The sequence below is a fragment of the Wyeomyia smithii genome, chromosome 2 (assembly GCF_029784165.1).
Source record: "Wyeomyia smithii strain HCP4-BCI-WySm-NY-G18 chromosome 2, ASM2978416v1, whole genome shotgun sequence".
Lineage (NCBI taxonomy): Eukaryota > Metazoa > Arthropoda > Insecta > Diptera > Culicidae > Wyeomyia > Wyeomyia smithii.
The window spans coordinates 176,369,283-176,395,643 of NC_073695.1; the positions used below are offsets into that span (position 1 = coordinate 176,369,283).

At 38.5% G+C, this 26,361-nt stretch overlaps 1 protein-coding gene across 2 annotated transcripts in view; it reads left to right on the forward strand.

The window, feature by feature from the left end:
• The window catches only part of LOC129721878 (uncharacterized), a 375,832-nt gene that overhangs the window by 319,304 nt on the left and 30,167 nt on the right, over window positions 1–26,361 (forward strand). For both annotated transcript variants that reach the window (XM_055674963.1, XM_055674964.1), the window contains exons 5-9: window positions 4,351–4,476; window positions 22,180–22,564; window positions 22,624–24,480; window positions 24,542–24,750; window positions 24,810–25,035. In XM_055674963.1, coding sequence (XP_055530938.1) covers window positions 4,351–4,476; window positions 22,180–22,564; window positions 22,624–24,480; window positions 24,542–24,750; window positions 24,810–25,035 — 2,803 coding nt within the window. The remainder of the gene's footprint in view (window positions 1–4,350; window positions 4,477–22,179; window positions 22,565–22,623; window positions 24,481–24,541; window positions 24,751–24,809; window positions 25,036–26,361) is intronic.

Genomic DNA, 26,361 nt, shown 5'->3' on the forward strand with positions numbered 1-26,361 from the left:
GGCACATACGGTCGGACTAGATGTGGGGCTATGGCAGATGATGCACGACTACCGATTTCCGTGGCTCGGACCTTTGTGACGGTGGTGGATACGTACATAGGAGTAAAGGCTGAAGCCAAATGGATTGGACTAGCTATTAGTGCTCCCAATACGAAGCATATGAAAGGAAGAGGTTCAAGTAATCTTCTACCTCAAGTTCAAGTTGATGGTAATGAAATCGAGGTGGTCGACAAATTCGTGTACCTTGGCTCACAGGTAGCTGCCGTAAACGGTGCCAACAGAGAAATTCAACGGCGAATTATGATAGGAAATCGTGCATACTTTGGTCTTTGGAAGATGCTCTGATCGAATAGAATTCGCCGTCGCACCAAGTTGACCTTGTGTTACGTACCATTTTCGGTAGACTGCAGATGGAGAGCGGCATAGTCAGGATAGTCCGGTAACGGTGGTTTTCGAACCAAATCTGTTAGGGACGGGACAGACGGAAGACGACTTACGGACCCTACGCAGATTGCAGAGCTGGCGAGCAGCAGCCATGGACCAAGTGAAGTGAAGGCGACTTACGCTCAGCAATGGCCAAACCACAGTTTAAGACTGTTTGGTAAGTTAAGATAAGGAGTCAGTATTGATATTTCTTGAAGGTCTGTAACAAGGTCCATTATGGAACGCCTTTATCGAAAGTCAAAGCAAAGCAAAACCTTGGTTCTACATTCAGATTCGGAGCTCGACCTTCTGTTTATTTATACACAGACTTCGCAGACGACTGTTTAGTGTACAGGACAATTGCGGGGCTAGCGCTACGATCCTACTAACACTAACAGTCTTTCCCGAGCCGAGACTCGAACTCACGACGACTGGCTCATTCGGCCAGCGTCGTACCTCGAGACCGTCTGGGAGATTTGAAAGTCATTCAGTTGTAAAATTCGCTCATTAGTCTTGTACACTTTGCCTCTTGTCATTCAGGATTGAGCACTGAAATTTTACCTGTATTATTACAAATATCTTAAAATAATAAATAGTATTTAAGATATTTGATTATTACGTACGTGCCGTTTTCAATAGTTGCACATAAGGCCAGAAATAAAATCTAGCAGGACACAAATCTTAGTACGGTCTGGGTGGGGTGTAAAATGGGAAATCTACACATTGAGAGCATCACAACGATTGTCCAACTTCGAATGATTATAACTCAATCAGTTTTCAACAGTTTTTTTTTTTCATTTATCCAGCAATCGATTGGAAAGTTAGCTACACGTCAAAAAATGCGCAGAATTGTGATTTTCGAATGCTATTGTACTATTGAAATCAAGAAAGACCTAACCACTGATGAAAACATGAAGTACCCGAGTGATTTGAATAAACCAATTTATGATAAGATTATTAGTACATAATCTCTATTTCTCAAAACTTGTTTTAATTTCTTAAAGACTTCAATAGTTGCCAAGAAACCCCCCCATATAGCGAGTTCACCTATTACCCAGCATCGTTGGGTGTGAAAAACCGACGTACACTTTCCACTAAGCTTCCATGTTCGCGATATCATCAACGGAGGTTATTTAAATCCAGCTAACTTCAACGCTAAAAAACTTACCCAACCGGATGCTGGCAACGTTTCGTACATCCCTTACCAATTGGTGTGTCAACCAACCAACCGGTCGGGAGTCCTTTGAAGAACGAAACAAATCTGCTCGCAATTTCCGCTTTGATGCGAACAATAGTGATTGAAATTTTCCTCGCCCTTTCTTGCATAAACAGCTATATCCAACATCCGCACCGCCGTCTCGCGGAGTTATTTGGTTTCTTTTTATGGCAGGATAAATGTTCCCGGTAGCAATTGTGCCGATTGTTATTGATGTTCGCATATAAACTACGCGTGTGGCTGGCAAATTCCGCTGGCAGATTTGGGAGTGGAAGTTCTCTATTCTGCATTCACTGATTGCCTACCTGATGAAAGAAAAATGTAATCAAGGAGCGAAGCCCATTCACGCTGCGGCGGTGATTCATTGGAAGCAAGATTTTTTGCTTTCAACATATCACTAGGCTAGGCAATTGAAAAAATGAAAAACAAGTCGGAAGCAGCAGAACTTACAAGGCACGCTACGTGTAATAAATATAAAATGTAAATATTTAATGTTTTCAATAAATAAAACACTATTTACATATTTCAACACGAGGCATGTCTGGTGGCCAAGCAAAAGGCATGTGTGAAATTGAATTCGAAACCTCGAGTCGGGAGAGGATTCACCCTAAATATGCATATTTAGTCAATCCTTAGGGGAAAGTATCGTACATGATATGAAGATGAGATTCCACAGGACTGCGGACATACCGATGAAAATATCGATGTACCATTGCGGTGCTTCACTTCACGTTTTCACACCATTTTCCCCTAGGCCGGGTGTCTGTCCTTGGCAGGCGCAAAGTGGTTGCACGGAAATTTTGCAACCATGCAGATGAGCAGCCATAAATCTCACCGCCACCGGTGGAAACCATTGAAAGCAACAATTTCTCTCCACTCGATCCACGTGGCTGCCTTGGACGTGATGAAAATGAAACAATATATGGTGGGGTGGGATGATGGGTGCTTCAAATCTACGCAAGTAAAAAGTTTTTCCCTTAGCGAAAAGACATACTGCTGCAGTTGCGAACATTTTGAGATATTGTAGTGCCAGACTTAGCACATATGTGCCGCTGCCAACATTGAAATGGCAGTTACAGTGCACACACGCAGCGGGACAATATGTATTGGCATCATCTCGCTTTATTTTGATTTATTGTCGAAAATTGATTTGATTTCTTCGTTCGGGGCTTCTATCGTATCAACGGAATCAAACGCAGAGTAGGGGGGTATGTCTTCCAATTGGTCGTTCTACCCTTTATGTTTGTCAAATGGACGGATTTGTTCGATTTCTATCGCAATAAAATTTCACCGATGAAACAAATGGTGCCAATTTAGCATGCTGATTGCTCAGGAATAGTTTCCGATTGTAGTTTGGAAGCGATGCAGAAATTTTTTAAGTGCATTTGAGTGACATTTGTCGAAAAATCGTTATACTTTCTCATAGTTTTAATTTATGAAAAATAACAATAAAATGATATGAAAATAGCTAATTCAAGAACGTTATCTGCAGAAAGAATTTATTTCTAATCTCAAGTAAAAGTAACAAATATACCAGAAAAGAGTGTCTCAGGTAACAGTAACAAATATACCAGGAAAGAGAGTGAAGAAACGCTTTGACTCATTGAATATTTTAATAAGAAAACCGCTTATACGGTTTCTAAACAGCCACACTGTAAATGCATGGTTCTTTAATGTATTTTGAAGATTAAATAAAAACATGATGATAATGACAAACAGTTCTAGAAGTGAAAAAAAAAATAGAAACAATTTGTCGGAAAACGGATTCATCAAAAACTCAGTAACATAGGGACAGTAGCGTACCGTAGCGATAATATACGCTATGTTTTTACTCTGTTACTGTTATTGTTTAAAACGTCAGATCCATGAAATGTCAAAATGCCACCAGGAAAGTATTCTGGTGTATATGAAAATAATTGTTTATATAACTAAACATCGAGAATCGAATTTTCGATTCCTTTATAATCTTTGGCAAGTATTATTCCCGCGTCTTCTTTTTCTATTATTCTAATATTTATTATTATAATAAAACCTCGAATATGCCTTTTTGGTGTATTTATTTCACAAAGATAGTACCAGTAGTGTTGAATTATTGTCATTACTCGAAATCGTATGCAACATCGTTTTGTTCATGCAATCTTGCCTGTAATATTTAACCAGACTTGACTTGCTTATTACAACAAATAATTTCGCTACACTGAACTGACATCGCATAGAGGGTGAGCCGTTGTTTATATACGCAATTCAAGCACGAATGTCATAGCCTGTTTCGGAACCATTAGAAGAGTATGATTGCCGAATAACTTTCGCAGGGAGCGCTGTGCTTGGTTGATTTAAGCTACTGCTATACGATAAGCCCCTAATAGTTTCATATCCTTTATTGACATATTTCACGTGCTTCAGCATTGACGATAAAGATGACGGGTCATAGTTTTTTTGCTCGATTTCCTATGGAAGTTTATTTCGGCAATAATAACGAACATTCGATAAATGGGATAGATCGTAAATCAAATTATATTCTTGAAGCTCAAACATTTAAACTAGATTCGCGCCATTAAAAAATCAAGTTTTTAACATGATGTGAAAGTAAATAAACTTTCTTTCACGAAAAAAAAAATATTTGAACAGTTCATAATGATCATCATCATTATTAATTAAAAATAATAAAAGCCACATTTTTATTAAAATTGTCTCCCAAAATCTCTTTCCAGATTTCCGTCTGCGATGACTACAGCTTACCGATAGACTTCGTCAAAAAGAGACCGTCCAGTTTCGATCCCTGCCTAGCCGAACGTTTACCGGACAATTGGGCATCGCCGAGTCCACAATCGGAACACGTAGGTTTTTTTTTAACTACAGCCATGCTGAAAGCGTTCGCTTTTTTCTCGCCTAGTTAGAAACAGATGCAAGTTTCTTTTAATTATTCGCCATCACAAAACAACCAGGTATGGGTGTCTGTCTGTGCTTGCCTTGAATAATACCAACGCACAGAGCGATTCCAGGGGGATCGCTTAATCATAAACACTCGACTTTTTCCAACAGTTCTCCACTTGCTGGGTGCTTCTTCACGGGGAGCCCGACCGAAGTCGCGTAAACGCCCAGAGCCACCCACACAGCCGATGTGCAGGCAAAGTAATCAAAGCCAAGAGAGCGACGACGTCCCTCCTTCATTGCCGGACTTTGAAAATGTTGCCTGTGGTGCGAATAATTACTTTTTAAATGGACAAAAAATTGAACTAGCATAATTTAATTCAATTAGAGTTTAATTAAAACGCAGATAAATAGCACTTGTCGGTTCCAGCAATGGTTGCTTTACGGAAAAATGGTAAGGTTCTGATCTGCCCGAAGAATGTCAGAGGATTTTACCAATCTAGACGTCCTTTGGCATGGTTTCGTACAATCAAATGCAACATGTATCGGCAGTTTATTTTTATGCAGCAATTCTATCGTTCCATTAAACCCCCGGCATTTGCCCCACAGCCCAAATAACCGTTCGTTAGACATTGTAATGACGTCCCCAGCCAACAGTAGAAGTAGCGAATCTGCATTTCAATATTGGAAACTCTTCCACAGCAACGTTGTCGCAAATATGTACAAACAAAGCGGTAAAAGCGTAAATCGATGACTTATTTATTTGGTTTGACAGTGAAATGTCCCAAAACATCGCCACCAGAAACATTTACAGTCGCTTTGAAATCTCGGCTTTTATTGACGTGTCATTCCCGATACAAGCGGATAGGAATTAATAAAACTTTGTAGTGTATCAAAACTCATACAATGTTTCGATTTGATGATAAACGATAATCACGAAACGTTTCCAAAAGTTTCCAATTTCCAAAAGTAATAGAAAAAATTGTAATTGAATTGAAATTTGTTTGAAAATGTTTTTTTTTTTGTTAACTCACTTCAATAAAATAATTGAATAAAAATTACACTATTCTCTATATTGGAACGTTTAAAGGTTGTTTGAGCTGACAATTCTACGGAACATTTAACAGGTAAATTAGATTACAAAAAGTACAAACGAAAAAGAAGTTGTGAGGCCCGGAAATTTAATTTAGAAAGGTTTTTTGTGAATCGATTTCGAAGTTTAGAACTTTTGCTGCACCGCTTGTTGAACTTCTCTGCGCCGTTGCAATGTGTCAATCCCAAACGACTTTAGAGAAACGAATCTAGTGAAAGAAAAAAAATACATGCGGAACTTCAAATCCTTTTGTTTTCCGTAAAGCGTAAGTCTGTATTTCAAACATGGCTTACAACCAATTGCAAGGAAGCAAATGTTTTTGTTTTCCTCCAATGCATAGAGTTTACAGATCGTAATGTAATTTTGAACAGCCAATGAAAGCTTTGAAATAACTAACATTAACATCATACAAGATGGAACAAAAAACCTGGCAACTTTCGAAACATTGTCTATCTATTCTGTATATGTACGAGCAAACAGATGCACGTACAGCGTACAAACTATTAACATTTGCAAAATATACGACGGTATGTCTTGTTTCTAGACATGAATGTTATTTCTTTTTAAATAACAAATTTGTTACAAACCGATTTTCTGGTGTCTGGAAAAATATCAAAACAGCCAAATACCACCAAATATGAGTATTGTCTGGAATGGGATAATGCTCAGAAGACAGAAATTGACCCAAGATGTCATTTTGAAAACCTGAAATTGCTGATTTTTAAACCTTTCGTTCCAAGCAACGCTGGGTACATCATGCTAATATTGAATATTGTCATTTCAAGAATAATTTAGCATAGTTAATACTCATGCACGAAGTTTCTGTTTAGAGAGCTGCTAAGGGGCCATCCACATACCACGTGGACAGATTTTTAACGATTATTACACCCAATTTAAGAGGGACTTATTTTTTGTTAAGAGGAAGACACGCGAAGGTATTTGTAGATTTCAGCGCAAAGGAAAGGTAACTGGTGGGGAGCCTGAGAATAAACCCATGCTTGAGTCCTTTTTGACATCGGATGGCCTGATCCTACTATGATTCGAACCCACGACCATCCGCTTGACAAAGCGGACTCTGTAACCTTGCGGCTACGCAGCTCCCCTTTTAAAGCACCTTAATAGCGAAGCAACAGAAGGAGGCGGGTAAGAATATAACCTTGGAGCGCCTACAAACGATCCCGATATCCCTGAGATCGAACGGGAATTTGGGTCACTAACAAACATTCGAGCGCAAGTAACGACAGACTGCCGGCAGAGCTCTATAAATACGACAAGAAGGCATTAGCAACGGCACTTCACTGTCTAATTTCCAGGTTTTGGGAGGAAGAGAGGCTCCCGTAGGAATGGTTGCAAGGACCTATATGTCTCATCTAGCACACGGGCGATCGGTTACAACGCAGCAATTACCGTGGGATAACATTGATCAACACCGCCTACGAAGTCCTCTCCCAAAGTCTACTCCGTTGTCTTTCTCCTCTAGGAAGAGGATTCGTAGGGCAAGCACGTGCTACTACGGATCAAATTTTCACTCTTCTGCAGATCCTTTAGAAATGCTAAGAGTACATCGTGCCTTCTAGGGTTTGCAATCCCGGGAACGATTTCCCGGGAATTACTTTTTCCCGGGATTCCCGGATCCCGGGAACAGAAATATTGATTCCCGGGATTCCCGAGCTCTTCGAAAAATTTCGCAAGATTCAGTATAATTTCCCATACAATTTTGCAATAAAATTTTATATACTATCAAAACACGGAACTAACGATGTGATAGCAGCTTTAAAAGGGCATTATACGAAGTAAATATTTAAATTGAAATGACGGTCAATATTTACTTGCCGAGTACTATCAATTTATTTGCTTCGGTTATTTGTCGAAAATATTTGCTGTCTTATTCAGTAAACGAAAAATTAGGCAAATATTTACTTCGTCCAATCTCATTCTTTGACAGTTAGTTAACTACTGAGCGAATAGTGATTTCTTTCTTTGCCATTGATAAAAATTAAATTAAATCAATTAAGAAAATTTTAAACCCGTGAATCAATGCGACCAGAAATAAATAATTTAATAATAACTCAGTCAGCGCAATTCGGGTCGTGGCCGTGATTTCACACGAAAAATCATCTTTGAGATTGATTACGTATACATTCAAATGCTCTGAAACTACCTTATTTAGATTATTAATTATTCTATCATTTCTTTCCAGTTTGTCTCGGTCTTTCAAAGAAAACTACCGAGAGGCTAAATAACGTTCTAGTTGAAAAATCAAAATTCTTACATGGAATCCTACTCTCTAATCAATGGTGATACCAATTACAAAAGGGTTTGTTACGCCAATGAAAACTAGATTGATTTTGCAGTTTATTTTTTAAAAATAATTCGCATCGTGGAATGGCACAATAAATATATTTGATAAAAATTAGCGAAGAGGCTTTGATATAAACTTGAATAATTCGAATTTTGTAATTCGTTTTTCATTCGAATTGATAATAAAATTGTAAACGATTTTAAGATACTTTTTATAATTCAACTTTTATTGAAATATCATTTTTACTAAGAATTTTTTTCCATTCCCGGTTCCCGGGAATTCCCGGGAAATTAGATTTTTTATTCCCGTTTCCCGGGAAATCAATTTCCGGGAATATTGCAAACTCTAGTGCCTTCACATCACGTCTCCGTGAACTTCAAGGCAGCCTATGACACAGTCGATCGAGACCAGCTATTACAATCCGCATAGCGGGGCTAGTTTGGATCTCGAATCCTTTCGAGATGCGCGCAATGAGATGGACTATTCTGCACGTTGTTTAATATTGTTCTCGAGGATGTAAACCGAGTACCGAAACAAGAGGCATGGTTTTCAGCGAAGGTAGCCAACTCATACGCATTGCAGACGACCTCGTCGTTATTACGAGAAATTTTGGCAAGGCAGAGGCAATTCTCGCCAGACTTAAAGTGGAGGCTAGGAGAGTTGGCTCAGGAATTAGTACGTCGAAAACCAAGTATATAAAGGAAAAGGCTCGAGAGAAACCAACATTTGCCTCCCACGGACACTGATCATAGACGGCGATGAACACGAAGTGGTAAATAAGTTCGTATGCTTGGGATCTCCGGTAACCGCCGATAATAACACAAGTAAGGAGATCCAACAACTGGAGCTGGAAATCGGGTCATTTTGGTCTGCGACACTGCGGACACTTCGATTCACGACCATACGGCGCTGTACGAAACTGACGATGCATAGAACCCTCATTAGACCAGTAGTTCTCTATGGATTTCAAAATGGAACGCTGCTCACGGAGGACATACGAGAAGTGGCCGTACTTAAACGGAAAGGGTTGCGAATAATATTTGGTGGAGTACAAAAAAAGCGGAAAGTGGCGCAGGTGTATAAATCAGGAACTGCAGGCACCACTTGGAGAAATTCCTATTTCAATTCTCTTCAATGGCCCAATCGGCACAAGAAACCGAGGGGCCCAAAGTGTTAGATGGCTTGAGCAGGTTGAAGCGGATCTACGAGACCTAGGAAATTGGCGCTGAGTAGCTCAGGGCCGAAAAGACGGCTCTAGACTGCTGAAATGTAAAAAAAAATAAAAAATAAAAAAAAAACAAATTTTAATACTACGCCATAGCTTCCAAACGTGAATTCTCCACAACAGGTCGCGAGCTCATTTCAAATAATACTTCTAACAGATGACAATTAAAATTTAGGAATTATTTTTATGTTCTCTTTTTTTAATAAAAACACGCCAAGAGAGAAATGAGAGCATGCTAAGTTCTAACTGAACTGCTCAAAAGTCCGGCAGTAAATTTGCTGTGAACGATTTTTAAAACAAAAATGTTCCAGTTTCGAATGTATACACTATCCTGCAAACCTCAATGATATTTCGCTGTGGGAGACCGATGAAAGTATTGAACAAAAAATGTTATGATATTTGTCAAAACCGAGATTTAATCTTAGTGTTTTGGCCACTATTCAAAATGTGTATGAGATCGAATGTTTGAAGAAAATTTTGATTCTATTTCTTCAGAAATACCATGCTGATAGAAGGAATATGTTTTGGCCAGATAAAGCACTGAACCAGTCCATTTGTACCCAAAATACGCAACCCAACGAATCTGCCTCAGTATCGTCCAATCAAAGGTTTCTTTGAGATTTTGAGTTTATGGGGATACAAATATAGCCGGAGAGCGACAACGGCAAACAGTTGATTTGTAGCATCAACGTAATAACGAACTTTTTCCGTTTTCAAGTATTAACCTAGAACTAGCGACTCGTCGTTACGTCAGCGAAATATATTATTTACATTCTCATAACTATAGCGCACAATATAACTACGGAATGTTTTGTATAGAAATGTTTCATAAATGTAAATAACATTTTTGTAATGAATTTATCCGTCCTGTTTGAAATATTTTTTACTTTTAATATGGAACAGAAATCATCGATCCGATTTTTGGTAAAATAATAATAAAATAATGGTGAAATATTGCAGTAGAATAATGAATTTGTTTGAAATCATTTTTACTGTGATTTAACGCTTTTAATTTATTTTTTTCTCACACAAATACATCATATATACATATATACATCATGAAAACACAATTGAAAACAAAAAAACCTAAATTAATCCAGCAAGCGGTCAGACCCAGCCTTTCTCATTCAAACTTATTATTTGTAAAAATAGATTTACATGGACGCTTCAATCCAATAAAAGTATATTCACTCTTTGGGTTCTAAAATATTGATGTTGTAATTGAAGAATTTGACGTAATGTTAGTGCTTAAGAAATAGCGAAATAAAAGTAATGACTTTTAATTTCGAACAATTTCATCACGAGCGATACTGGGAACGTTCAAATAGTACGAAACCGCATTTAAATTATGTTGAGTCCACGTATATTGATCAAAGCAGGTATAGTTTAAAATAGTCTTTGAATTTCTTTTCGTTCCATAACTTTTGAATTACTTATTAAGTTGTTATGAAGTTAGTTGTTTGTAAGTTTAAGAGATAACTCGTTGGTATGACGCTAGTAATGTTGAATAAGTCGTGTAATCTTTGAGATAATAGACTCGTTGTTTTAACAATTTAATATATAACGGTTGCTTAAGTTCGATTATAATCGAATGAAATGGGAACGTATAGAGCAGCCGAATTATGAAACCACTTGCTCAATCATAATTTATCAGTTAACCCTTAACTAGCCCGTTTGTCAGATATCAATGGTGTTCAAATTGGTTGTGTAGTTTCTGAGATAATGAAGTTTCGTGATTTTTACATTTCGATACATTACAGACGAACTTACAGTCCGATTACAGTTAAAATCAATAGGGTGGTATGAGGCAGCTGGAACTCTCATTTGACACTTATTTAGTGGAAATCGGTTCAGCCATCTCTGAGAAAAGTGAGTGAGTTTGGGAGAGCGTTACACACACACACACACACACACACATACACACACATACAGAAAATGCTCAGCTTTTCGAATTGAGTCGAGTGATATACGACATTCGCCACTTTGGAGCACTTTTATACCTTTAGTTTTTTTAGTGAATGCTATACTTATCTAGGAGAAAGGCAAAACGCATATTTCCTAACTAAACCAATCTACTAATCCATGGAATGGATTCTTCTTAGCTCACTTTAGATTTCTCATAAAGTTAAATCCTCAGAAACTCACTTAAAAGCTCTAAATTTGATATTATAGTCAGGCATCTGCACTCGAAAACTCATTTAATTCAGTCACCCACCTCAGAAAACAAAATCCACGCATTGTTCTATACGGCTAAAACGAGACTCGTTCAGCAGCCAACCAAAGTTTTTTTTCATCACTAGTTGACCACTTTTTACTTTAATCACTAAACAAAATCACTCACTACACTAAGAATTCTTTGATCTTTAAAATGTTCACCTCGAATTTCCAAAAACAAGCTTGAATTAGCAAAAATATATGAGATGAATTTGTACAATTCTTAAATTTCAACTGTATGTATTTTTATCTGTTTTCACTGCGTTGAAGACAATCAAAAGTTGCCTAATCAGTTTCTGTTAATACGGAAAAATCATACTGAAAATGTTGAATTATTCCGAAATAATTGACATAAATATACAGCACTGTAGTGGTTACCTAGGTTACCCATTTTGCACGTAAACAACTACATCGGATATCTAGGTAACCTACTACGACTGGCTGCGGCTACATTCATTCATGATAATGTGATTCATTCATGATTAACAATGTGATGAATATGGAGGCGTTGTGAGATGAATAATTGAGCAGTGATTGAAGTTTTGAGATGGATATGGAAGCGTTATGAAAAATGGTTTGTTTTACAAAATTCAGGATAAATCTAGCTAAGTTTACTAAATATACAATGCTGAACGATTCGATATGAGCACGTAAGCGTGTTTTGTTTATTTGTTCAATGATTTCGTGAAAATTTGGTGTTTAGTCCGTGCATTCTTCGTGAATATCGGCTTGATGAGATGAATAATCTCATAATTCCCCTACTAAATATCAAAGTCGACATTTATTTTTCTGCAACTAAAACTTTTGTGTGACCAATATTCCCTACCCACAAGGGTTCAAATTTTCCACTAAGGCCGACACAAATTTCATTTTCATTATATATCACCCCCCCCCCCCCCCTCCTTCCCTTTAAAAATGTTGAAAATTGGAAGAGGAAGAGAAAAGTTTAAGTCGTTTTGTTAATATTATTGACTTTTTGACAGTGTATATATTTAATTTAGCAACAAACAAGTCCAGTGATAGTGAAAGTGTCATCAAAAGGCAAACCAAATGATTAATAATGATAATAATGTGATATTTTCAAACATACTTTTGCATACAAGTTACAAACGTCGTAACTTGCACACAATTTTTTATGAAAGCTATTCCTTTTTTTTCTTCACAGTGTTATTTGTTTTTTGCCCTCTCCTTAGCCAACTTTGATAACCGTGAACATAAAAACTATTCAAAACTTGTAGCAGCCTAAACAGTGCTGCAAAAAAATACAAAATATCATAATAATTGGAATAGTTTTCTCTGCTTGAGGCTCATTTATAAACAATCGAGAGTAGGTTTGGTGACAAGGCTTTTGTTATAGCCGATTGAATTTTCGTGGGTGTTAACTTCCGAATGCGTATCACTGTTTGCTATAAAGGTGCTTCTACAACACTTCGCGGGGAAAAATCTTCCGCGATGAGATGTAAATAAATCGAAATGAAGCCTACCATCAGCGGTGATCCCTGGGGCTATCATTATCGACTATCAGCACGAGCCTATCAGCGCTACACCAGGATACCACGTTGTGTTCACTGACTGTAACACGCATTACACACGCACCAACTGACAACATCCCACGGTAGTGACGAGAGCGAAAGAGACCGCGATCGCCCAGTCGTTCACCATGCAATCAGGGTGTGCATGCTGCGTAAAGTTATGAATCGATTCCCGAAAGAACGTTCCTGGCTGTTCGTTTTCACTGCCCGGTCGGGTTGGGTTTGCATGCGAAAAAGCGCAAATTGATGGATCCTTGGGGGCATAACCCGGGCGTGAATGTTCCCTCCTTCACGCAGCACTTCAAACACGGCACTTTATTTCCTCTAGCAGCAAATTTTCCCACTCCTGCGAAGGCTGCCATGTTTTGACGAAAAACAAGCACTGTGTCTCTCATTTCCGATGGCATCAGTTTGCTTACAGGAAACCACGAAGGACCGTAATTTATGACACCTCTAATTTATGGCGCAAACTGAGCAACTGCAACGTCTGTCCCAATAAAAGTTCACTTCGTTTTGCTGAAATTTAAATGAAACAGCACAAAATCCGGATACTCTTCGTGCCGGGCCTAGGAAATTGAATAAATTCTGCCCATAGGTTAATTCGATTAGACTCATGAATATTTCGACACCGATATCGGAGAAGATGTTATGGGACTTTGGGCTTTTTCTATCGTTTCTTTTACGTTTGAAGCGGGAATTGAATTTGATATTTAGCAGAATTTGCATAATTTTAAATCGATTATAACGATGATGCTCGTGTGGGAGCGGAATTGAATGTACAGTTTACTACTAGATGTGCATTCATTTTTAACACGTAAATTGCGTGATTATCATATAGAATGGAATCGTTGACTCCTAATCTAAACGATGCACGTATCGATGATGCTATCATCATCATAATAAAATAGTAACAAACTAATTACGAAGTTTTTCTCACAACGAACTGTTTCGAACATGTTCGTACATAAAAACGAAGGGTGGCGAAAGTTAGTGTTGGAGGTTTAACTGTTGGACTAAGAAAGTCATTTACAGTATTTTATATACAATGACCCTGGTGCTATTACATTACTGATGAAAATAGTTTTAGTCTGGCACAAGACTGGACATCAGCAATTGTAATAATAAAATGTGATACTTATGGCGATGGCGACGGTAGCGCTGAAATCATCATGACAAACCAACCATAATGAATGTGAAGCAGCCTGGATTAGATCAGGATTAGAGGGCATTTGGAGCATGAATAAACTGCTTCATCGAAATCATGTTCGGCAGTGGTTTTCTGCATAATAATGCTGCAGCAAACCTGCCGAGAAAAATTATGATCAAGTCTAGTGGGATCATCAATTCTCATGCTCAGTGATCATCCCAATGACACATTCCTAGCTCTTCTACGCCAAGACATCAAAATTTCAAACTGCATATTTGACCCAGAACTGTTGTGTATGTGAAAGAGGAAACTCTGGAAGTAATGATGAGAACTCATTTTCCATCGTCAACACCCATATCCGGTGAAGTACAGGACTTAGAAGAGACAGGACTTTTATGGTCAACTGAAGTCTATCTTAAAGCCTGTGAAATCTTCACGCCTGGTAGGGTTAAATGGGCATTGAGTTCTTTTCAACCTTACAAATCTGCTGGAAATGATGAAATCTTCCCAGCACTACTCCAACAGGGAAAAGAAGCTCTTATTCCCCAGTTAACTGAGCTCTTCAGAGCCAGTGTTACCATGAGTTACATACCAAAAGCCTGGAGAAAGGTTCGAGTTGTCTTTATTCCTAAAGTGGGGAAAAGAGACAAAACGACTTCCAAAGCCTTTAGGCCCATCAGTCTCTCCTCTGTTCTATTAAAGACAATGGAAAAAATTTTGGACGACTTTATCAAGTCAACAGACTTGATGAAGTTTCCATTGAGCAAACCCAATTTGCTTACCAATCAGGTAAATCTACAATAACAGCGCTACAAGCGTTAGTTAACAAAATCGAGAAGTCCTTTCAAGCCAAAGAAATAGCTCTGGTTGCTTTTCTCGATATAGAGGGGGCATTCGATAATGCATCCTATAGCTCAATGCGTTCCGCAATGGAAGCAAGGGGCCTGGATAACTGTATTATTGAATGGACAATGGCGATGCTAAGAGATCGAGAAATTTCTGCTGATCTTGGAGGTGCGCAGCTAAATATCAGATCTAATAAGGGATGTCCTCAGGGAGGAGTACTTTCACCCTTATTGTGGTCCTTAGTTGTAGACGAACTCCTTAAAAGGCTAACAGAACAAGGATATGAAGTAATTGGATACGCAGGCGATGTAGCCATTATAGTTCGTGGGATGTTCGATGACACGATCTCTAATCGGCTACAAACTGCGCTCAAATCTACTTCAAAATGGTGTAGAGAAGAGGGTTTGAATGTTAATCCCTCCAAAACTGTTAAAGTACCTTTTACCAGAAGAATAAAGCTTAATTTAAAACGGCCTATTCTAGATGGTGTTCAAATTCAGTTCGCAGAAGAAGTTAAATACCTCGGAGTAACTTTAGACAAAAAACTGAATTGGAATTCTCATCTAGACAAGACTATCTCTAAGGGCACAAATGCCCTTTGGGTTTGTAGCAGAGCCGTGGGAAAAACATGGGGACTACGACCAAAAACAGTCCATTGGATTTTTTCGGCAATTGTTCGTCCGAAGATTACATACGCTTCACTTATATGGTGGCCTAAAATTAATGAGGTAACCGCTCAAGCGAAGCTTGGTAAACTGCAGAGGCTTGCCTGTATATCAATAACTGGGGCAATGAAAAGCACACCATCAGTTGCTTTGGAAGCCCTCCTTTGTATGCTACCTTTGCACAAATATGTAAAGCAGCAGGCTGCAAAAAGAGCTCTTATATTTAAACGTTATAATGAGATCTCAGATGGTGTCCTTGTGGGACACTTACGAATCCTTAAGAAATTCAGACTGAATTCTGATGCTAAAACAATAGAAGATTGGATGACAACGAAGACAAACCATGACATCCCCTTCAAAGTAGTTAAATCAAGCCGCTATGAATGGGAGTCAGGAGGGCCGAGTCTGCGTCCAGGTTCTGTTGTGTTTTACATCGATGGATCAAAAATGGATGAAAATACTGGAGCCGGGGTGTTTGGCCCTGGAATCAGTAGAGCTATACCAATGGGCCACAGTCCAACGGTATTTCAAGCAGAAATTCATGCTATTATTGAATGTGTGGATATCTGTTTAAATAGAAATTACAGATTTACGAAAATCTGCATATTTTCTGATAGCCTAGCAGCTTTAAATGCACTTAAAGCTTTCACATGTAAATCGAGGCTAGTGTGGGAATGCCTTATTTCTTTAAGACAATTGGCCAGTAGAAACGAAGTTACTCTATACTGGGTGCCTGGCCATTGCGGCATTGAAGGAAATGAAAAAGTCGACAGCCTAGCAAGAGAAAGCTCAGCATCAAATTTTATTGGTCCGGAACCATTCTGTGGAGTCCCAGAATGCGCTCTGAGGACTGAATTTAGAACTTGGGAAATGTCCACGGTAGAATCAAGCTGGAACGCCACGGATACATCCAGACAAGCTAGAAGATTTATCACACCGAGTGCTGTGAAAGCTCGGATCTTACTAAATCTGAATAAAAAAGATCTTTGGGTACTAACGGGTCTGTTGACCGGTCACTCCCCGAGTAGGTATCACCTAAACAAGATTGGAAAAACTCAATCTACAGAATGTCGTTTTTGCCAATTTGAAACCGAAACTGCTGAACATATACCTACTCTGCAACTGTGGAGCCTTGTTCAATCAAAGGATGTCAATATTTGGAAAAGGGCTACTAGAGCCCCATGAAATTTGGCATTGTGATCCTGGTAAGGTATTAGACTTCATAAAACGAGTCGACCCTAACTGGGATCGGGTATTATGTCAACCAGTGTCCATTACACCTTAGTTGTGATAGGATAATCGACTAATACCAAATCAAACAATAGTCCTTACTAATGGACGCAGTTGTGTTTCGGCCCTACAGGGAAAAAAATGTGAAAGAGGATAAATTGAACTTCGCGGAAAACGTTTGTTTCATTTGAATTTACATGCAAAACTTAATTAAATGATTGAATTAAAACACTCATGAAAAAATTAATAAAATCATAGTTTTATTTTTTTAAATATGCTTAAATGATACTATTTTGAAGCTATGGGTATGTGATACATCAGAAAGTAAAAGGTTTTTACAGACGCATTCACGGCCTAAACGCAGTTGTTGCTGCTATTGTGTAGATTGAATTGGTAGGTCATTGAAAAACAGGTCCTTTATTATGGCGTCGCGTTACAAAAACAGTAATTTTTTTGAAGTAGAATACTCTCAGGAAGTTCAGCTACATAGGGATGTGAAACGAAAATCTAAAACCGAAAAAAGTGAAAAATATGTCCAATTTCAAAGGGCTAATAAATCGTTTAGTATTCGATGGATTTCCTTCGTTCTTGCAGCAATAGATTGGAAAATCTTCTAAGATTCTTCCCAAAAGAATTTAATTAATTAGATAATTGTAACTTTATAATTCACACTATTGTACTATTGAAAATAGTCAAGCCTTGTCAAAACGAAAAATTCGACCTCTGATTGGTCGTTATATGATTGCTTCCCAAGCACGGTCGACAGAATCATATACCTTGCAAATTAAAACATGCTATTTAACCTATATAAGAGCCTGTTTCAGTAGAAGTCGTGCATTATAGTTCTAGACAGCGACAACAGCCGTCGTCCTCCTTTATCAGCAACACTAGCAGTACAGTGGATACCAGCGATGGCGGAAAGCGGCCACAGCTGTGGCGTAGCAATGGATAGCGCACTAGTTGCAGCGGATTCCAGCAATAATAGCAGCTGGGCCAGCTGATGCAGGGACAGTGGATACCAATGGCAGCGTATAGCGGCCACAACTGTGGCATGGCTATGGATAGCGCACTAGTTGCAGCGGATCTCAGCATAGATAGCGGCTGATGCAGTGAGGCACTTTAGTGAAATGCAGTCTCTGTGCGATAGTGGGCACTAGTAAATTCATTCAATGAAAAGTTGACTCTTTTTGACAACACGTGAGCTGTCTAGTTTTGAGTGTTAAATCATCTTTTCGCTGTTTATTATATCACAAGGAATACTTTATTCACCCTGTCAGTGATAACGCAAAGATGTGATCGGCATCTTATCCGATACTAAACTGAAAAACAAATTGTCCTTTTCAGGATGAAATAAAAACTTGATTGAAGAGCAAATATTTTCTAATGAGTTAATTCACATTTTAAAATTTGTAAAAGTTATAAATTCTACTTCATCTCCGTTTCTCAAAACGAACTGAATTATCTTTTCCTTCAATCATGAGCACATCCGAAAAAATTTCATCTCAAAATTTAAAAACTTACAACTTACTATATTATTGAAAATGGTCAATCCTTGTTGAAGCGCAAAATTCGATTGATCTGATTAGTCAACATTTATTGACTACAAAAAATGACTGACACGCAAGCAGCCGGGTTATCTTTCTTGTAAAAGTATTCTACTTCAATCTTGCGGTCGTGGCTTTGCACACAACTCTCCTGTTATTTCGTATTGTGCAAATGTTACAAACTGTAGAAAAGTAGTGTTCAGGATTTTCTAAGTACTCGATGAGACCTTTCTTGGCATATGCTGGTATGTGGAATTGGTGCATTCTACTCACAGTTACAATAGGGTCAAAGTTATTGTGTCGCGTTACGAAAATTTTATGTGTGTTTATAAAGTTACCAGAAACGAGTTTTTGAGCTTTTGTCAGTGTATATTGATAATACAGCATGGAATCATGATAAATAATAGTCATCTGCATCAAATTATATCCACCTAGAAGTGAGGAGTTTGCTTTTCACTGGAATTAGATTCAAAGTCAATCGAAACCCATGAGAAATTACTAGAATGGTTTTCAGATACAGTCATACCTCGATATAAGGCAACCTCGATATAAAGCAACCTCGATATAACGTAACTCGATATATCGTAACTTTTACCTCGATATAACGTAACTTTTTAAAATGTATTGAAATTGAAAATAAATGATACATCAACTGTTTTTGGGCTATAGATTGCTTCAAAAAAATGTTTGTAGTGAGTTTTAAAATTAATGTAACCAATGCAAAAATTGTCCTAAATGGGCATAAAAAACGTTTAAAAATACTAATAAATGTTGGAAAATAGGTTTTCACGCATCCTTCAGTAACAATTCACAGTCTTGCATCAATTAGAAAAAAAAATTTTTTGCTTGTTGAAATTTTCTCTAAATGGGCATAAAAAAGGTTAAAAAATACTGATAGGTGATGGGAAATTGGTTTTCGCGCATCTTTGAGTAACCATCAACAGTCTTGCATCAATTAAAAAAAATTTATTTGCTTGTTTAAAATTGTCCTAAATGGGCATAAGAATGGTTTAAGATTACTGATAAGTGATGGGAAATAGGTTTTCACGCATCTTTGAGTAATCTGTATATCAATTGAAAAAAAAAACTTTTTTTGCTTCTGAAAATATTTCTAAATGGGTATAAGACAGGTTTCAAATACTGATAGGAGATGGAAAATGTGTTTTCGCGCATATTTGAGTAACCATTAACATTCTTGCATGAATTAAAATTTTTTTTGCTTCGATATAACGTAACTCGATATAACGTAACGAAAATAAAAATAAAGTTGCCTTATATCGAGGTATGACTGTAACATTAAAAATGTAAAAATATCTTTGTGCTTGAAAATTAAAATAAATTATGGGAACGCAAATATATTATAATTTCAAAGATAGTGTAAAACAGTGTATTTGACTATTTTAACCTCAAAAAGACTTATGCTGTTTCTTAAGCAATTGATTCAATTGCTAGGTTTAGTGTTTAGTTTTTCTATGCTATTTAGTGTAAATACTGCTTTAACCAACCATGTTATTTACGAAAAACACATCAACAATAATCATTGCCACATGACAGAGAATAAAACAGAAACCTCACGTACACTACATATACTCTGGTAATGTTTTTACTCCTAGTCAAAAATTGAAATCGTGTTATACCCAAACGATATACCTAAATATTAAACGATGGAAAGTTGTTGGTCTTCAATGCTAAAACGTCAGAAACACGAAAACAACCAGGCCAATTTCACTTCACTGAATAATACCTTTTCAACACACGGCGGCAAACCAGCCTGTGGCTGACAGCCACCTTAATGAAGCAATAAAAAAAACTTTTCAACATTCATTCAAACTCATCAAACTCTTGGTACATTATAAATTAACAATATTCCTACCAAACTCACTCAATACCTGATGGTTACGACAATACCTAATATTCCAACACACAAGCCACAACAAACCCCAAAAAACGGATTCATTCGTGTTTTTCACATATCTTTTATTATTTCAAGTACATTTGGATATTTTTCTTGGAAACCTCAACAAATTTGCAATTTGAGTGCAATTTTGAGTAAGATTGTAGCAGAAAAATCCAAACGAGACGTTGTTGCTCGCCGAGGCTTCAGTAAAAGGGTTTCATAGAGATGCAGCTATTTTTGTTTGCTAGTCGAAAAGTGGAGGGTGCGGAGTGATAGCTTTGCATAAACTACTTGTTTCCCCTTGACTTCAAGTAAAACTGTATCAAAAAGGTTCAAAATCTGAATGAGATATAGCTTTTTTATGAAGGAAACCATTCTCAGTACGATTAGTGGTAAAATAAAATAAATCTGAAACGCCCCCATCGGCGTAACTTTGAACTAAATGTAAATGTCATAGCATAAACTTATTGGTATTAACCTAAACAACAACTTTGCCAAAATAGTATGACTAAAAACTGATCATGATGCCCACATTTTCAAAGCTCGCATTTTCGTAACGCGACACCATTTGCAGGAGACTGTTTCGCGTAACGCGACACCATTGACACACCGAAATGTTTTTGGAAACATTTCGCTAAAAAATCAGTGTTTTTTATGTTGTAATATGTCATTTTGTTGGATTTTGTCTCCGGAACAAATGTCTAGAAAAAAACAGGGTACAACAACTTACAGCAGAGCACATATCTGAACGTATGCCATCGAGGGCTGAAAAAGCGAATTCAGCGATAGTGTTGTGTTACTAAATGTATCGGGTTGCAGTGCATGATACAACTATCTAAATTGCTAAACCAACCCGTCATAAGAAAGTTCATTTAGTTGGCATTAATTACGACCTGTTTAATCATATGCTCTTTATTATTTCTAATATCCAGCCTAAAATGTACACCAAAGTCGGTTCCCCATGGTGTCGCGTTACGCTGGAATGTGTCCAATATGCATTAATATATTAGTTTCTGGCTTGTGCTCAGGAATATTTGATATTATAAGAAGAATGTCTACATTTGCCTACAGTTATTGACAGTTACTTAATTGCATTATCTTAAGAAAGCTCATTGAGTAACTACGTACGTACGTGCAAACAATATCTAGAACAACATATTTGAAATCTGTTCTAAGTTCCTGTTGATTTGCATGTTAAAATTTTATTATGAATTATGAAAGCTACCTAATTGTGCTCAGTAACTGTTAAGTGAACATATTTTGCTATCATCGCTATGGCATCCGTAGAACAAATATATTACTTCCTAAAAGGTAAGATTTATTACATTCATTATATTCAATACATCGATGTGAACAGTTGCCATGACAAGAAGTGTAACTACATCCCCTTTTTCTACTAATTGAATACCAATGGAACTGCGGTGTTATTTATAGTCTTTCTCCCCCCGAGCCGGTCCATTTCAATTCCATTTCAATTGGCACCGGTCGATGACGGTAATGTATTCTCGATGTTGTGCAAATTAAATACAACGATTACACAACGTGCCCAACATACCAAGCTCGATTTAGCATCCCCGCTTTAAAATCAAACAACGGCACTTCGTGCCTACCACTGGTATCAAAAGACACTTGAAAACACACTCCAACTGGTTGTAAGCAAGCAATTATTGCATCCACAATCCGACATTCACGCTTAGAGGTACGAGAGTCATCATCCTAATTGTCCTGGAATTCAATCTTCATTCTGTATAGCGCATACAGTAGGTACGCATAATTGCCTTTTCATTTGCGATTTTCCATCCCGAATGCAATAGCGTTGGTGTGCGAGCAGGTAAAGGGTATTGCTCAGCAACAGGAAATACTATTTATCTCTTAAACCGACGTCGAGAAAAAAGCTTTTCACAGTCTAATGGAATGAAGGAATTTACAAAAATCAGCTCAAATTTCTCCTCTTCGTGTTCTTTTGCATTGCAGGTTTCATTTCTAGAGCCATTGAATTTACAAAAACCCTTGTCAGCAGTTCCACCCAACAGCTCAGGAGCGGAAACCGTCGGTATTGGCACTGGCATTGGTAGCGGAGTGGGATCAGGTACTTTTCAGCAGCAGCAGCAGCAACATTCTTTAAAACATCAACAGCCACAACCGCACGCCACAACAGCCACATCCACATTTGCTCCGGTAGCTGGCATCGACGTTGAAGTAGTCGCAAATGAGATAAGTATCAAAACAGTCGAGGAAATCTTCGACACCAGACGCAGCTATAAACGTGGAAGTACTGGTAGATCTCAACAGCAACGGCCACCGCGAAGACCCAGCAGCAATTGTGAGGTTAAATACATTAATCAAAATTTTAGCTCAGGTAAGGCTTAAAAATCATAAGTTAGATTTATCTTTGAAATTATTGCGATATTATTGAAGGATCATCTGCACCTGCCTCCTCCGAGGAAGACGAAATAGACGACGAAGAAGACGAATCAAGAAAAATACCCGAGCTCAATTCTCCGGACAGCATTTCCGAGGACCTCATCCAGCCTCTACCACTGCGTCAAAGTCCAGTCAAGACCACTGTTCCTGATACAGCGAAAAGAAATCCGTCTCCCTATTATTATTCTGATCTGTTAAAATCGAAAAGCCAAGAACAATCCCATCCGACAAACAATCAACCAGTTCAGCAAGAGCAAGCTGAACCGAAGAGAACTAGCAGTAGAGCATCATCGGTTAGTACTCGACAAAAAGAGCTCGGTTCCCGTTACCGAAAAAGTAGCAGCCTCGACACCCCAGCAGCAGAGAAGGAAGTCTGTCTACCGAAGCGTTATTCCATAACCGAGGAAGGAGTTCGCATTATCCGGTGCGACTCTCCGTCCACCACAACCTCAGACGACTCGGATTGCTCTGAATGTCGAAAAAGAAGAGACTGGCATGCCAATGCATTGGCCTTAGTGCGAGAAAACTGTAACCTTCCTCCGTCTTTCGACCCTTCAATGCCACCCCATCGAATGCTAGGACCGGCCTCAGCAGTTTGTGCGTGTGCGACACCCGCATTTGGCGAGGATAACGATGAGCTCTTTCGACCCCGGAGTATATTCTACGTACACCAACCAGGCGCACAGGACTGTGCCGATTGCACTCTGAGCGATAATTCGGCGTCAGTGAATGAAGATATGACTAGCGTTCGGACAAGGCAAATCTACGAAACGGCATTTGACTCGAAGATCACCCGATCGGACGACGACTTAGATGAAGTGGACAGGGTGACCAATCAATCGGTATTACTGCAATTCAACAAAAGTAACGATAGTAGCACGAGCAATATGGTATCCAGTCAAAATAAGGAAAACCGAGACAGAAGCAAACGTGCGGAAACGAAACGTTCGAAAAGTTCGTTAAAAACGCCATCCTCTACGCAGATCCAAACCACAGCTGACATTGAAGTATCTCAGGATGCCGATCTTGCCCAGGATCTGGAGAAACTCCAGATCGATAAACAGCTTGACAATATTACCAACGCAAATTCCACGTCTTCCTCCCAGCTCCCACTGCGTGGGTACACTCCTTCTCCGCCATCGACCGCTCCTCTTCCAATGAAATTCCCCGGCAAACATGAGCGCTTCTTTATTAACAGTATCAAAAGTGCTCCAAATCTTCCTTCTTCCAATACGGCGCAACACCCGCGACTTAAAGATCTCCGATTGGATATCCAGGCATTACGTAACAGTGAAGTTCCTCCTTCCGGTAGTTGTGATGGTAGTATTAATGATTCCTCCTATAATAGTCCAAAAAATAATGAAAGACCCCGATCAACGATGTGTTTGGAACCGGAACGGGTTTTAGAGCTGAAACGTAGTCATCGAAATCACAAGCAGCGGGGCAGAAATTTCTCTTCGACAGAAAGCATGGCTACTTCCAGCAGCGGTGGGAGCATGGAATCTCTCAAGTCTAGCACCAGTGAAGGAAATCGAAGTACCTCGTCCTCCGATTCACGACATTCCTCCTCTCTGAGCTCGCATAGTTCCGATTCCGGACCGACTATTGCCTTCCCATTGCGAGCTCCCGTAGTTGTACACAACAAGTTAAACATCCTAAGCCCCATTTCGGACAAATCTTCCCAGGAACCAGGGTCGGAAACATCCGATATAAACCGTAACAACTCACAGAAGCACTCACCGGATGATACGTCAACTTTGACGAAGAAGGAACACGACGAGAATGAGGCTGTGAAGTTGACGGTTCCCAAAAGACGGTCAGCTCCGAACAAAACTCTTTTGCTTATTACTGGTAGGTGAATACAAATTTATGGTCTCCACTCATATTATATTGCAATTTTCTGTTTTCTTAGGGCCTGAAATACAAGGATCTGATAGTGGCATTTCTCTGCACTCACGAGAAGACGTAAAATCGCGGACTAACATCCTGAACCTTGGCATTCAACGAGCCTCGCTTGGTTTGGAGAAGTCCGACAGTGGAAAACCAATTCTTCCTCAGGATTTCAGCGATCTCCCATTTGACATGCCAAAGCTAAGACGACGACGCGCCCATTTGCAGCAGGTTGTTTCCCGAATGCGCTATTGTTTCGCTCAAAAATCTTATTTTTTCTCTATTCTCAGGAACCCTGTACCTCCGGAAGTGTAACATCGGTAGACGTTGGCGATTTACCCTTCGATATGCCGAAACTCAGACGGCGCCTTCGTTTGTCACAAAATCAAAACCAGCTCCCCATTCCATCGACCTCCGGTGTCCAGCTGCAGACTAGCACCGAATCCAGCGGCCCATCACAGGCGTCTTCCAGTCTGTCGATGCGAGATTCGGATAACAGAGCAGCGATGGTGGGAGGTAAGCAAGCATAAAACAGAAAAAATTACATGTACACAAACCGCGCGTACTCTGTCTGCCGTGTATGTACAACGTTCATTAAAAATTTACGACCGTATCACGTTGCGGTTTTTGTTAACATTTCAATCAGACATGGTTTTCATTCTAACACAGAATCATACTTCTTCAAGAATTAATTCCCCACTCGCTCCACCACCTTCAGCGTGGATAGCAGTAGATGGATCGAACAGTGTAACCTGATCTAATGACCATTCTGACAGCCGGGTCTACCCTAAGCATCGAACCCGAAAAGATTCGATCTAATGACCATTTCATCAATCAGATTGTATGATTTATAAGCGCCAAATGTGTATAAATTATGCAGTGAACAATATCAGTTAGCAGGTGCAAGTGCTGGCCCTGCAGCATATCACGCATTCAGAGGAGGAAATAATCTCTTCCATTTTTCGAAATTGACCATTCTACGAAGAGGCACACGTGCGGTGCTACCCCTTTAGATAGATTAATGATTTCATGTGTATGTTCGTAGGATACAAGATACATCATTGCCCAACCGCACGAGTAGCGAATGGTTCGACCGATGGTTTTAACCTACACACACAGTGGGTGAAGATTCATTAAATATGAGCACGATTACCATTCAGTAAAAATGGATGATAAGTAAAAAGTAATGAGAATTTTTTTCTGGGTTTGGAAGAGTGTTTATTCAGTAAATTGAAACTTTTTTTCGGTCATAATCAGTCAAATATTTGAAATGTCGAGTGTTGAAATGTGGAATGTTATACAATACTAGGCGAACGTACAATTTAGGAAGTTAAAAAAAAAAACAAAAGAATCCAAAAGCTGAAAAAATACAAAAATAGAGAATTTAGAAGTTGAGAAAACTGAATTACTCTAGAAAATAGAAAAACATTTAAGAAAAAAATAAATTAAAAAAAAACTCACAGCAAATTTAGAAATACAAGCATTCTGTTCAGAAAACGAAAGAAGCTAAAAAAACTTATTATTATTATGGTTTATTTTGCAACTTAAGGCTTTGCCTTTTTTATATGTTACAATGTTAATAGGTGGTAGAACTAATGTTATTTTGCGTTTCGTGTTCGCTTGAATACATATTGACTATTTTCTTACTTTAATTATCTCGAAAAGTGCTCAAAACAATCTCTCCTAAAAGCTGGTTCCGATCTCTCTAATGTTAAAAAGTTTGGTAGTGAATTCCAAATTTCACACCTCTAACGAAAAATGAGTTACCGTATTTCGTTGACCTATATCGTGGTATAACAAATTTGCGACAACGAATACTTCTAACAGATCTCAATTTGCTGA